The sequence below is a fragment of the Larimichthys crocea genome, chromosome X (genome assembly GCF_000972845.2).
Source record: "Larimichthys crocea isolate SSNF chromosome X, L_crocea_2.0, whole genome shotgun sequence".
NCBI classification, from domain to species: domain Eukaryota; kingdom Metazoa; phylum Chordata; class Actinopteri; family Sciaenidae; genus Larimichthys; species Larimichthys crocea.
In genome coordinates, this window is record NC_040020.1 from 2,717,184 (window position 1) to 2,731,305 (window position 14,122).

The 14,122-nt window shown below is 37.7% G+C and overlaps 1 protein-coding gene across 1 annotated transcript; it reads left to right on the top strand.

The window, feature by feature from the left end:
* The first annotated feature begins 1,754 nt into the window (after nt 1–1,754).
* On the top strand, nt 1,755–12,139 carry LOC104930184 (tetraspanin-5). Its single transcript, XM_010744906.3, has 10 exons — nt 1,755–2,199; nt 5,000–5,050; nt 6,451–6,597; nt 6,703–6,873; nt 6,994–7,119; nt 8,720–8,767; nt 9,441–9,557; nt 9,646–9,707; nt 10,111–10,164; nt 10,271–12,139. The coding sequence occupies exons 1-9, from the start codon at nt 2,116–2,118 to the stop codon at nt 10,121–10,123; spliced, it is 819 nt and encodes a 272-aa protein (XP_010743208.1). The 5' UTR covers nt 1,755–2,115; the 3' UTR covers nt 10,124–10,164; nt 10,271–12,139.
* Nucleotides 12,140–14,122: the final 1,983 nt, after the last annotated feature.

The window sequence follows — 14,122 nt, forward strand, 5'->3', positions numbered from 1 at the left end:
ACAAAACATCAACTCATTTCATATGACCCGCCCCCCCAAAAAACATCCTAGATGTTTTCCTTTAGGAGGCTGATTGAAGCCACTAATATTAGAAAACTCTGCATTTATTTATCTTGTTGCATTAATTTAAAAACTGTACAAATGATCTCAGGATGAATAAACATTTATGTCTTTTGGGTACTTGCAGGCTCCATAATTTAACAATATGAAAGGAGCCATTGCATAGCGAGTACTTTAACTGTAGATACTTTAAGTACATTTTTAATCAATAAAAACTGTACTTTACTTCTTATGCAGGACTTTTACTTCTAACAGGGTTATTTTATGCTGTGGTATTGTTACTTTTACTTAAGTAAAGCATCTGAGTACTAACAATACTTTGTAGCTTTATGATGAAGATGACACTTTTTGCCACCAGGGGGCAAAGTTTTCCCACGTCTACTTTATTTATCTCAGCTGTCTACCCTTGAAATACTGAAGGAAAATTAGAAAAGTCCAAAAATATGTGATTGAATTAATACAAAAAACCCAATGTCCTCCACAGTCAGACTCCACAGTGTCTAAGATTTTACAAACAGACTGTACAGTACATCTGGACATAATGAGGTAGTACTGTATGTACTGTACATGCCTTTTAAACATGTTTCTTCCATCCTCCAAATTAAATTATATCTAGTCCACAGACACAAACCACAGACACTGTACTAAAAGTTCTGCTTTTTTTCTATTCTGGGGTTCATTCTGCTCATCAGTGAAGTGTTTTTTAAAAAACAGATTACAGAAGTTAGAAGTTGTTACTGTAGATCTTCAAATACAAATGAAATGAGCTTGAGATGTGACACACTCATTGTAAGAACGTGGAATAAATACCATTAAATATAATGAAGTTTGTGCTCAGCGTCACTTAAATTAAATATGTGATGTTAGCCTGGCTTTTATTTAAGGTGCCTCATCAATTTCATACCTTTTACGCCTCAATCACCCTCTCTGATACGTCTTATCCCCTGTGTTTATTTACCTAACGTACTTTAATTTAGTTTTTACGTTATATGGTTACAGTTTTTAAGTCTTACTGAAATGGTTCTTACTCTCTTCATATTGGCTATCACATATTATAACATTTTATTACCATATGGCCAAATTTAATGTATGTATTTATTTATTTTTGCAAAATTCTATTAATTATTGTCTATTTCTGTTTTTATTTTTTTTGCTCTGTGAAGCACTTTGGGCTACATGTTTGTGTTTAAGTTTAAGTTCAAATACAGAAATACAACATTATTAAATTGCATGAATTCATTCAGACAACAGATATGAACCATGAAATTGTGTCATAGAACCCAAAAACATTTTTTTTTATTATTTTGAAATATTATTTCAAAATGTCTCTTTTTAAAATTGAAAGACTTTGTGATTAAAAGGCATTAAACTCACTTTTTATAGTTTTCTATCATTATAATTAACTATATTTTGCTATTTGTGCTGAGTCTGTATTTATTTATTCCATAATTAATGTATTTCATATTGAACGCTCAGTCTCCATTGCCCAAATGTCCAATATGGTTTAATTTTACCATCGTATTTTCTATAATAAGCCAAATGAATGACTGGGTGATAAATAAATGATACTATGATACTGTTAATGATTGAATATCATGCCATACTGTATTTCATGGTCAAATGAGGGCAGTGACTCTGCTGAAGGAAGTCCCGCCTCCTGTTATTGTCAAAGCCTCTCATTGGTTCTCACATATGTCACTCAAATAACAGCCATGTCGAGATTATGGGTCAGATAGAAGACCATCGGCTTTAATCTGGTTGACTCGTGTGGATGTGTTTCAGCGTTATACATTTGGAGATCCGACACCGGGAATAAACTCCAACACCTTTACTGACGCTGACGCGCACTGACGCTCCTGCTGCGGCTCCGCTGTGCGCCTTTTTGTCATCACAGCATGATGTTTATAATTAGACGCTGAAACAACTGACGGCGCGTTTGTCGAGCCTTGGAAAAATAATTAAAAAAAAGAAAAAAAAAAGGCTGTCAAACATAAGAGAGACCATAGATGTGATTCCTTCCCACTACGGGCGGCAACAACACACACATCCATCCAAATGATGTCAGGAAAGCATTTCAAGGCTCATGAAGTGAGCTGCTGCATCAAGTATTTCATCTTCGGCTTCAATATAATATTCTGGGTAAGTCCCTCTGTTTTTGCTGTTTGCAGGACTTGCAGGGCCTGCTTGTGAGCTTTAACACACTGACATGACATGTTTTTGTTCTCCATCAACAAGAAGCTTTCTGTTCCTGTAGGTGAGGGTGAGGTGTGAGGTGTTTTCTTTTCTTCTGGTTTGCTTTTTAATAGGAAGACATGGATGATTTCATCCCCGCAATAGACTCCCCCCTGCTCCTGTGCACTTGCTCCCACTGTCAGCACGCTTTTGTTTTTGTGTAGACAGCATCAGTGTGTGTGTGTGTGTGATAGAGAGAGAGAGATCTGATGAGGCTTTCCTGGCCTGTCAGATCTATTTGTTTACATCAAGCTGTTTGATTTTATTGTCAGTGTCAGGGGTGTTTGAGCTGGCACTGCTCTGGTAAACTGTAATCTGTGATCATCTTGCACTGAATGAAAAAACAAACACCTCCTTCCTGTGCTTTGGACCCACCAGTAACCCCATCAAGAGCTGCCGGATGTCCCACTTTAGGTCTCCAGTTACTAATTTTAAACAGTACCTGGTGGTTTCAGAGAAGAAAGATGAGATCTGCCGCAAGGGGGATTTATTAGAATGAACTATATAATATAACACTGCATGTTTGTGTCATGCACCAAAGGTGCCCAGCCCACATGAACAATAACAAAGGCAAAAAGAAGAAGTAATGCATCGAACATGTCAGAGATATGAACACAACCTTGCTCGTTACATTCCAGCTATAAAACATGACAAAAAAAAAATAACATCCTGTTCCTTTTAACACGTCGAACATGAAGCTAAGCATGTAATGCATGACTTATTTGAGGAGGGTGGGCGATGTGTGTTGGAGCTAAAATGATTAGGTGACTAATTTTTTTAAACTAGACTCGATTTATTGTTTGAGCCATAAATGCCAAAACATTTGATGGTTAAAGGCTCCCAAATGTGAGAATTCACTGTTTTTTCCAGGTTTTACGCGACAGTAAATAAAATAATTTGGGGTTAGGTGATGAGCGAACGTGAGGGTTTGTTATGTGGGAGAGTGGCCAAATGATACAGGTGACAAACAGGTGACAGGAAACACGTTGGTAAATCCAAATGGAAATGAAGCGATATATATTTTAAACCTTTTAAAAATAAAATGCTCAACATTTTTATTTGTCAGTGAATTGCGTGAAAAAAAACACAACCAAGTCGCTGTGATGAGCATTTTTCACTATTTTCTGACCAGACGTTAATCTCTTGAACTGATGAATCTATGAAATGTTTTCTCAATGAAACATTTCGTCTTGTTAGGGGTTAAAAAAAATGCTCATGCTCACATTTACACATCCAACAAGCTGATGCCTTCAAAAAACTTTGCGTTGTCCGACAACAGTGTACATCCAAAAACTGTTTCTTTTATAATGAAGCAGCAAATCTTCCAATTTGCCAAGAACCAGAAAATATTTTGCTTTTTTTTCTTAATAATTAACTGCAATGATTAATCCATTTTCTGTAGATTGAAGAATTGAATATTTGTTGCAGCACTAATCGTGATATCGGTTCTAGAAAATACATAAAGTGTTCTGTAAAAAAAGGCCCAGTGACATTAAACAGTAACAGTAACAACAACCACAATACAAACAGTCCAAAACCACAGTTTGACAGCTGACAGATTTATATTCATAGGATATATATGGTTGTATCGCTTGCCCTTTTTTTGAACGTTCTGCTATAAGTGGAGCCGGTCTGTTCGTGGCCTCTCACAGACCTCCAGAGTGATGAAGAGGAAGGCCACCTGTCAGGCCCTACAGAGGCTCTCAGCCAACCATGCAGTCAGGCAGTGACCTCTGTGATCCCTTCACCATTCATATATCATCAGAGGAAGTTGGCTGTGTCAGAAGCATCTGTTCCTCCTTCCTCTAAACCCATGTCACTAATAACCACTTGAAAAGTTAATCTGCAAAGTGTTTCATACGCTTTGACAGAAAAAAAAAACATTAATTTAACGAGGTTAAGTGACTTGACCAGTATCTAGTCTCTAAATGGGTTATCAGCCGTTCTTTAAAGAGCATCATTATTATTTAATATAATGCATTTTTATTCTTGTTATAAAGTAGTATTATGTGTAATCCAATATTCAAACTATACTATGAACACAAGGTCCACTTAGTAGATAATTGCAGAGCTTTTTAACCACATCTGGTGGTCTTCATCAGCTGATGGGATTTGCTCAGTAGCTTTGGATCAATAACATCCACAATATCAATGTTGCAGTGATGCGTTCAACAATTACTGCCACAGCACGGAGTGATGTCGTGAGGGAGCTGCCTTAGTTTCGACAGCAGAAAATGGCAAATATTCATATTCAAAATGTAATTAGAAAATAAATGTGTTTAATAAATCACTAATATGACTAATGAGAAAATAAATGTGTTTAATAAATCACTAATATGACTAATGAATTTCAAAAATATGGTTTAATTCCTATACTAAGTCTAAACACGAGGCTACCAGCCGGTTGCGAAATGCCTTCAGTGCTTTGATTATTAACTTTTCAAATCCTGAAATGTGGTTTTGAACTTCTACACTGTGGGTGGAAACTTGTACAGTCATAATGCGTTCAGGCTGTTATAAGATGCTTTCTACAGTAATATGGGAGTCTCCTGCTGATACTGCAGACAGAGATGAGAAATATTTAGTAATGGACCACAGCCAGGAAAATCTCACTGTGGTTTCTCTCCGTGCTTCTGTGCGATGACTACATGTTGTAGTCACAGCAAAATAATCCTGCTCTCTTGTCTCTTTCTTCTTCGTCTCTTAGTTCCTTGGAGTGGCGTTCCTCGGCATTGGGTTGTGGGCATGGAGCGAAAAGGTGATTTTCATTTATTTTCTTAATTTTCTGATTTTCTCTCTATGTAACAATAATTTGATGTGAATCTTTCCCCCCCTATAAACACCTGCAAATAACCCATAAACTAAGCAAGATCATTTACATTCATCCCCTGTTGTTCACACCCATCTGTCTGCACAAAATCCTCGCAGTGGCTTTACTGAATCAGAAAGGAATGTCATGCTTTCCGGTGGGACGCCCCTCTGAACAATGGACAGAAGAAAGGATCTGATTCATTTCACAGATTCATTCATTGTGTACTCTAAGTACTTGGGGTGTCAAGGGGGGGGGGGCAGACGGTCTAGTGAGTTTTCAAGTGTCCTGACTTTCAATGAAGATGGTTGGTCATTGTTTTCATTATATATTAATCAGGTAAATGTCCTGATTACTTGATTAATTGCTTGGACAATAAAATATTTAGAAGACAGGAAATGCCCTTTACAATTTCCTCAGGTGGAGTCTTGAAATGTCTTGTTTTGTCTGGCCAACAGCCCAAAACACAAAAAGATTCAATTTACTGCGATTAAAAAACAAAACAGAAAAGAGCAAATCCTCACATGTGCAAAGCTCCAACAAGAGAATATCTGGCTTTTTTTTTTCAAATAAATTATTTAAACAGTTAATGTAAATTTGTGAAATTTGTAATTTTGGGAAACGTGCTCATAATCTATCTTGCAAAGAGTTAGATGAGAAGATCGGTGCCTCTTTTGTGTCTGTACGTTAAATATACGAAATGTACGAAAACAGGGGGGGAACCGCTAGCCTGACTCTGCCCAAAGCACAAGTCATTCATTAACACATTAAACCACGTTCGTTTAATCTGTACACAAACCAAAGTGTAAAAATAATCATTTTACAAGGGATATAGGGTTACACTTCCTGGCACTTTATTGGCTCGGAACAATTTAGGGAAATAATCCAGTTTATGACCCTCTATAAAACCACAACTTGTTATTTGTATGAATCAAAGCCACGTTGCTATAGAGTTGATGGCAGGTGGATTTTGTTACCTTGGGACAGAGGCAGGCTAACGGTTTCCCCCCTGATTGCAGTCTTTACGCTAAGATAAGACAACTGGCTGCTGGCTTGAGCTTCACATTTACTGTACAGACATTAGACTGGCATCCATCTTCCATCCGTCTGACTCTTTGCAAGAGTGTGATTCAGCATAATTACCAAAATGTGTGTGTGACTGTTCCTTTAAGTGTAATCAACTAATTGTTCAAGCTCATCACAATAATAAAGTTGAGACTTGGGGAGGGTGTACGCTGGAGAACGTGCCAACTATACGGAAGATATTTAGTTTCCTTGATGAAGACAGTGGACTTTAGTCAAACTTTTAAATAATTTAAAGCCTCTAACACCTCACTCTGTTTCACCAGGGCGTCCTCTCCAACATCTCGTCCATCACAGACCTGGGGGGTTTTGATCCAGTCTGGCTCTTCTTGGTGGTGGGTGGTGTGATGTTCATCCTTGGATTCGCTGGTTGCATCGGAGCGCTGCGAGAAAACTCTTTCTTGCTCAAATTTGTACGTTTCCTTATTAAACATATTGTGAAGAATCCTTAATATAGTATCTATATTTCAGTCTGCGTTGTGATATTTGCTAAATTCAGAGAACTGTGAATGTTTCAGTTTTCCGTGTTCCTGGGGATTATCTTCTTCCTGGAGCTGACTGCAGGAGTCCTGGCCTTTGTCTTCAAAGACTGGATCAAAGACCAGCTCAACTCTTTCATCAACAACAACATTCGAGCCTACAGAGACGACATTGATCTACAAAACCTGATAGATTTCACCCAAGAATACGTGAGCGCTATATTTTTATATCCACAGTACTCATTTCACTCCAGTGTTGTCTTTACCTTGGTTTAATCATGGTGCTTCATTTCTGTGGGACATTGTTGACATATCTGTTTAACCTTGTAGTGGGAGTGTTGTGGAGCTTTTGGAGCTGACGACTGGAATTTGAACATCTACTTCAACTGCACTGACTCCAACCCGAGTCGTGAAAAATGTGGAGTGCCCTTTTCCTGCTGCACTAAAGATCCAGCGGTATGTCTTCCCAAGAACTCAACACAGTTGAGTCTTTCTAATCCACGGCCAATTCATTCCTATTTATGGTTAATAAACACAAAGCCAATTGGTGCAATTTGGAGTTTGTGAAGTTGGAGTTGAAAAGATATTGTGAAGGACCCCTTGTGACACATAGCTTGGTTATCTATGTCCTCCAGAAGGTTGACTAAAAAATGTCAACTATCATGGCTGGTTTCCAACAGGACATCCAGGCCTCATAGACTCTGCCAGCACAGCAAAGTCTGAGAGCGCCTGGGAGGAGTTATCTTGACCAAGGCATTTTTTTGGCAGAAAAATGTTCTAACTGCTGCTCTCTGTGCAAGGCGGTGGCAGTCTTGCTTCACTGTAATGAAAGTTACACAAGAGCCTTTTTTTTTATTTTTATCTTCTGACCCAAGGACATACTGTTCCACCAAGGTCATCCTTTTTGATAGCAACACTTCAGTTGAAATGGAAATTATATAACACATGATGTTCTCTGAGGTCATTGTTTACTCTGAACTTTTCTATCCTGTGACTGCCGAACAAAATCCACAGTACAGTACAGAACACTGTTTTCAGTCTGTGACTTTAAAAAGAAAGCAGGGGTCGAGGTGTTTTTGAGTCTTGTTTACCACTTAAATGACATTATATTTAAAGAATAAAGGCTGGATAAGGCCCAAAACCAACAATGTGTTCATTTGACTGCAGCGGTCTGTGGTATTCAGACCTGACCCCATTAGTTCCTGCTGAAGATGGAAAAAAGGGTCCATCAGAATTTCCTAATGCCTAAGGAGATGTCTTTGTTTGTCAGAACTAACAGTCCAAAAGCCAACGAGATTCAATTCACAGTAATATAAAACAGAGAAAAGTGCAAATGCTCACATGTGCAAAGCTTTAACCAGATAATATTTGGCTTATTTTTTTAAAATAACTTACTTAAACAATCAATGTAATAGTTCAACATGCTTGAACACAGGATGGTATTCTTTTCTTGCAAAGAGATAATCAATATCTCTCTCATGTCTGTTCATTGAATTCGTGGTTGGAACCAGCAGCAGCAGGTGAGCTGAAAACAATGGAGCTGTGCGGCACAGAAAAATAAGATATATCCGACTTTGGCTACATGAACAGTAAAATATAACCTATTTTTAATGCATAGACTTTATAATTAAATATTCAATCTGCGTGGCTTTGCAAGGCTTGCTTGTCACTGTCACTTTTAATGTTTCGGGAATTTTACCAGATCAAAAGAGTCAAGCCCCACAGCAGTTAGGTCAAAAGTCCCAATCTTTATGGTCTAAATCTGAGTCAAATCCAAGTCTTAAAGTTCAAGTGTGCAGCTCTGCTGTGTGCAGATTTATACACTGGGAGCCCTCCTGTCCAATACACTCCAAAAAAAAGGCCAAACGCACTCCAGTAATACACTGGACAGTAGTGTTCCTGGAGATATAATGGTACAGCGTGCTCATCTTGGCAATGACAAAACTGAAAATGAAGTCCAGGTTGAAAACAAGCAGGATTTTCCTTTTTATGCCCTCCTGCTACATGTCTTGACTTTTGAAAAATGTATAAGCCATAAACCATTTTCTCTTCACAGGAGGATGTCATCAACACACAGTGTGGCTACGACATCAGGGCAAAACCGGTGAGTGGCTCACAGGAATTTATAACAGAGATTAAAACCCTGATCTAAAAGTAAGCCGGCATTATAAAACAGTATAAAGCCAGACGTTTCTCTTCCTTATTTTGCCTCAGGCAGTTTTTTGGCTGCATGAGGTCATCAGGTACTCCACCCTGGGCACAATATTCCTCTTTCACAGTGTTTCCCAACTCCCCAGTCTTCAAAAATACAGCTGCTGGCTCCCCATCAGAACCTTGGGCCGTGTGGTATTACTCACGCTGCAGCAATGCACTGGGTATTAAAACCCCTCCCCCATCATTGGCTTTGGCCTTACTCCATAGTAGCATAATGTAAGGAAAAGGCTGTGTTTGTTTTCTTGACTTAAAATGTGAGGAAAAAGCCAGAGAGAACTAGTTTTAACGAGAGTCAGGGCAGAAAACGAGTGGGCTGAGTGTGTGTGTGTGTTAACAACCGGATAACACTAGTTCAGAGGGAGTTTATTGTGAACGGACCACAAGATGAAAAAGAGAAGCGTGTGCTACCATTAAAAATAATCATGTTGTTAAGTGCTGCAAAGCAACATAAATCCCAACATGATTACCTAGAGTAGAAGGGATAATAAAAGTAAAAGCCAAAACATTTCATCTGCACTTGATTGTCAGAGTGTAATGCTGGTTTCTGTTGTTTTTTCTGTCAGGACTCTGAGCAGCGGACCTTCATTTATATCAAAGGATGCGTCCCTCAGTTTGAAAAGTGGCTTCAAGACAACCTGACTGTGGTGGCAGGCATCTTCATTGGGATTGCATTATTACAAGTGAGAAACAATGTGAACAGTTCAGTTTATTATCTGTCAACTTTGAACTTTTACCTAATGTAAACTATGTTTGTTTCTTTGTTTTTAGATTTTTGGCATCTGTTTAGCACAGAATCTCGTGAGCGACATTGAAGCTGTGAGAGAGAGTTGGTAGGTGGCAGCAGCTTGTTTGTTTTTATTTATTTTGTTAATGAATATCTCCAAAACTATTGGATGGATCGGCAGGAATTTGAGTTTTTATTTATCCTGTGAAATATCTCACAACAAACATTTCCAGAGGATGAATCCTGCTCATTTGTGGTTATGATTGAAAAATCCAACATAGAACATTTTAAGTGTGAAAACTCCAGCTGTAGTCTTCAGAACAACTTTATTCTTTTAATTTATGAAGATATTTCAAGTGGTACACTTTGCAAGTAGGCGAAGCTGTGCCAGATATTCACACTTCATACCTGAGCCCACTTTACAGAGCCGGTTGCATGTGTTATGTTATGTAATTGTTCATTTTAATGTGTTGATGTAATTGGATCCGTTTAATGTCGTTTTTGTGCAGTTTGTTTACCTAAGACCTCAACTCCAATCTCCAAAGGCAGGACGGATGTACCAAGTAAGCACTATTAAATCCATTAGCCTTGCGGTATATAAATATTTATATTTGTATTGATTGATTTTATTGATTGTGTTTCCACTGAAATGTTTTCTTTTGTCTTCAGAACTCTGCAGTTTGGACGCCAGCGCCGAAGGGAAATAGATTAATCAGCTAATGTGTCCAGAACCAAGAGCCGGATTCATATGTAAATAATAAATTTAGAGTTATTTTTAGAGTTATTCTTGGCCCTACTTTTGACTGAAGCACGGCCTCTAAACTGTACTGTAGCTTTCATACAGTAGCCGATGAATCAAATGCAATGCAAATTCTTTACAGTATATAAGCAGCTACGATGCTATAGTCACAGTCAGATTAGTTTATAGGTCTGTAAACGAGGAGCTGAGGGAGGTCGTGACTTGTTAACAGAACACAGGACGACAGATTTGATGTTTTACCAGAGGTAGTGCTTCATTCTGAAAGAAGGACCTTGGTTTTTTATGTCTCACAGCTGCAGTTTTTAACACTGCATGGAAGGATTGTGTACAAAGATAAAAAGTGATTCTGGAAATGCACTGCATGCCTATTGTCTACTGGTAGGACATTGGCTCTCCTAAACGTATTTCATTTATGTTAAGTATTTTAAAATATTTGTAAAATAGTCACTAGTTAGAATGAATCGGCTGGTTAGCACTTTGTTGAATGTTTAATGGAATCTACTTAAAGCTACGGATTTTAGATTTATTTCCATCTGTGACATCATGCTCATATTAAACAGACACATAAGGTCTGTAAGCAGAGTTTTGAGGGGCTGATCTGGATATAGTAACGCGTAGTATCATGAAGGGATATGATGGATGTTGTAGGCTTTTTCGCAAAGATGCAGTTTGTTCAGAGTTTTTCAGCAGTGACATTTAAAAACAATGTCCAGATATATACAGAAAGGAACCTAGAAGATGCAGCATCTAAATCAAAACTCAGCCTTAAGCACTTTAATCTTCATATAAGAGTGAAGTTCATTGCAGTTTCTGTCATGACTGTTATTTTAGTCAGCAGCAGCCACTGGAGGGGGCACTTTTCCTCAAAAAAATCTGCATCTGTAACTTCATGATGCTCCATAATGTCAGACAATTTGTCCAAAAGCAGCTTGACAAAAAATGAGTTAAATTATGAGCAAATTATGAGTGTTGTGCACATCTTCCTTCTCTTACTGTCAGTGGTCATTCTCTTTTTAAGTGGGGCCTATGTGTTTCTTTGACGAAATCTGCCTACCTGACGAGATACCTTTTTTGTGTTTTTTTTGATCTGTAAGTTTTCACTGGAAAAATTAAGATACAAGCTATTTCCGAGGCTCATGATGAATGGCATGCCGGTGCTGCTTGACGTCACTTGACTGAACATGGAAAGGAGTTATAGCCTGCATACATACATTACTTGAAAAGTAGAGCATACAGGCTCTCTCACACCAGCATTATTTTAAATGCAAACTTGGAAACTGAGACACAGCTTATATGTTTTTCTTTCTAGACATTACTCACAGTAGAAGCATAAAATTTTCTGTAATAACCTAGAACGATATAGCATGAAAGTTAAAAACAGACATTTTATCTAAAGGAGGAGTTTGGACCTGCAGCAAGTTACACAGAGCTTTACCTTTGCAGTCGAATCTTCTGCAGCCTTGAACTGAACTGGACATCCTAAGCAAAAGAAATTAAAAAATGCACTTGTGCATTTTGAGACCTTATAAATATAATACTATAATATTCATCATTAAGAGGGTCAAATATCCTTTTTTCCACTAAAAGCTTCATATGATTGTTGTTAACTGATCACACTTTTTCTTACCACTCAGTGCCATATTCGTGATTTCTACTTCTACATACTCCTGATTATAAGATTACTTTAGTTTCACGTGTACTCCTGATTCTTGTAAATAACTGGATTGTGACAAGTTGTAAATATATATCTGAAAAAAATAAATGTGGTTCTTTGTAAACTTTTGTCAGTGTATACATACTGTGCATAAGAAAAGTGCCATATGCAGGCATTCATAATGTTTTATGACTACACTCATAAACACACATAATGATTTCTAATGCACTATATCAATAGTCATAAAACATTATAAAGGTGATAATAAATGTTAAGTGTCATATGGATGCTCTTGACTAGTTGTAAACTAGAGGTTGATTGATAAGGCTTATGTTTACCTATACAATCAGCTTGGTTGTAATTTATTATAAGTCATAGCTATAATGTTTAATGACTGTTGAAATAGTGCATAAGAAAGCATTATACTTGTTTATGAGTGTAGTCATAAAGCACAATTATGAAGAAAGGAAGGAAGGAAGGAAGGAAGGAAGGAAGGAAAAAATGATAAGGGAAGGAAGGAAGGAAGGAAGGAAGGAAGGAAAAAACGACAAAGGAAGGAAGGAAGAAAAATGTTGAAGGAAGGAAGGAAGGAAAACAACGACGAAAGGAAGGAAGGAAGGAAAATAACGAAAAGAAGGAAGGAAGGAAAATGATGAAAGGAAGGAAGGAAGGAAAATTATGAAAGGAAGGAAGGAAAAAACAATGAAAGGAAGGAAGGAAGGAAGGAAGGAAGGAAGGAATTTTCAATATCGGCCATTTTATCCTTCTCTCTCGCAGACACAAACACAGACACATAGATAGAGAGACAGACAGACACCACACACAGACAGACAGACAGGGCAGACACACACAGACAGGACAAACACACATGCACGCACACACACACAAACAGGACAAGTCTTTCAAAATAAGAGTCCCTTCAAAATAAGAGCCCATTGAAAAGGCAATGATGACACAGCTTGTTGTATTAATACTGAATTTACTGAGCAAAGTAATAATGTATGGGGGCGACAGGGCCAGAGTCAGGCACACTCAAAATTTCTCTAGAAATTTTCTAGTAATTACTTGTAAACAATAAAGAATAAAGATAGATACTGTGCTACAGTTATGTAGTAGTTATGGAGAAATAACATTGTGAAGTCTTTCTGAGTTACTGCAGATTAATTATGCTTTTGGTCACACTAAGTTACTCAATATCACCATCTAGTGTTTGTTTGAAATGAACATAACGTTCTCAGTGTGCGTTGCCCCGTCACTGCACAAAAAACAAAAAAAACTACAGATCTACCAAAGCTCATTTAATCAGCGATGTGCCCATTTATATGAGTCACTGTGTGCTGTTAACAGGCTGACAGCTGTACATGGAGAATTGAGGCCAGGAGAGTAAACCTCAAAAAATGAGAGCAAGCTCTAGTTACTGGGTATATTTCATTATTTAGATCAAAAATGGTCTATATATGTCTATGTACGTGGCAGTAATTGCAGTTATGTACTCTAGCTGTAGGTCCCTGACATCTTTGGTCACTTTTATTCAGTGGGACACTCAATGACAAACTCAATGTGCTCACGTGTGAAAGACATATTTTGATAAAACTAGTCAAATCTCTACCACAAATACCAGTGCGCAACACATACACAGTAAATCCAAGTTTAAAAAAAGCCAAAAGCAGCACCCCTACTTCCCACATGCATGGTCACTGGCAACAGAATAGTTAAGTAGTTAAAGGAATTCACTTTTTTTAATATTTTGTACGATGACATTTGACTTCTAACGTTGTAGACAACAAGTTTCAGCTCAGAAAATGTCGGGAAAATTTCAGGAAAAAGTTTTAATATCCAATTCTCATTTCTATATAACAATTCAGACAGAGATGGAGACACTAAAATGTACAAACTTTATCACAAGATGTTTCAATTTTCTCAGCAAGAATAACAAACATCCATTCAAGAGAACTGTCTCTATAAAATATAAAATATGATTTAAAAACACTGAGGTGCACTCAATTTTCTATGTTGTTGTTGGATAAACATTGGGATAAACCCATGGACCAGATGTCAGTGCAGGGCTTTGTCTCCGTGCTGTTCATGTGTTGTCTCAGACTGTTTT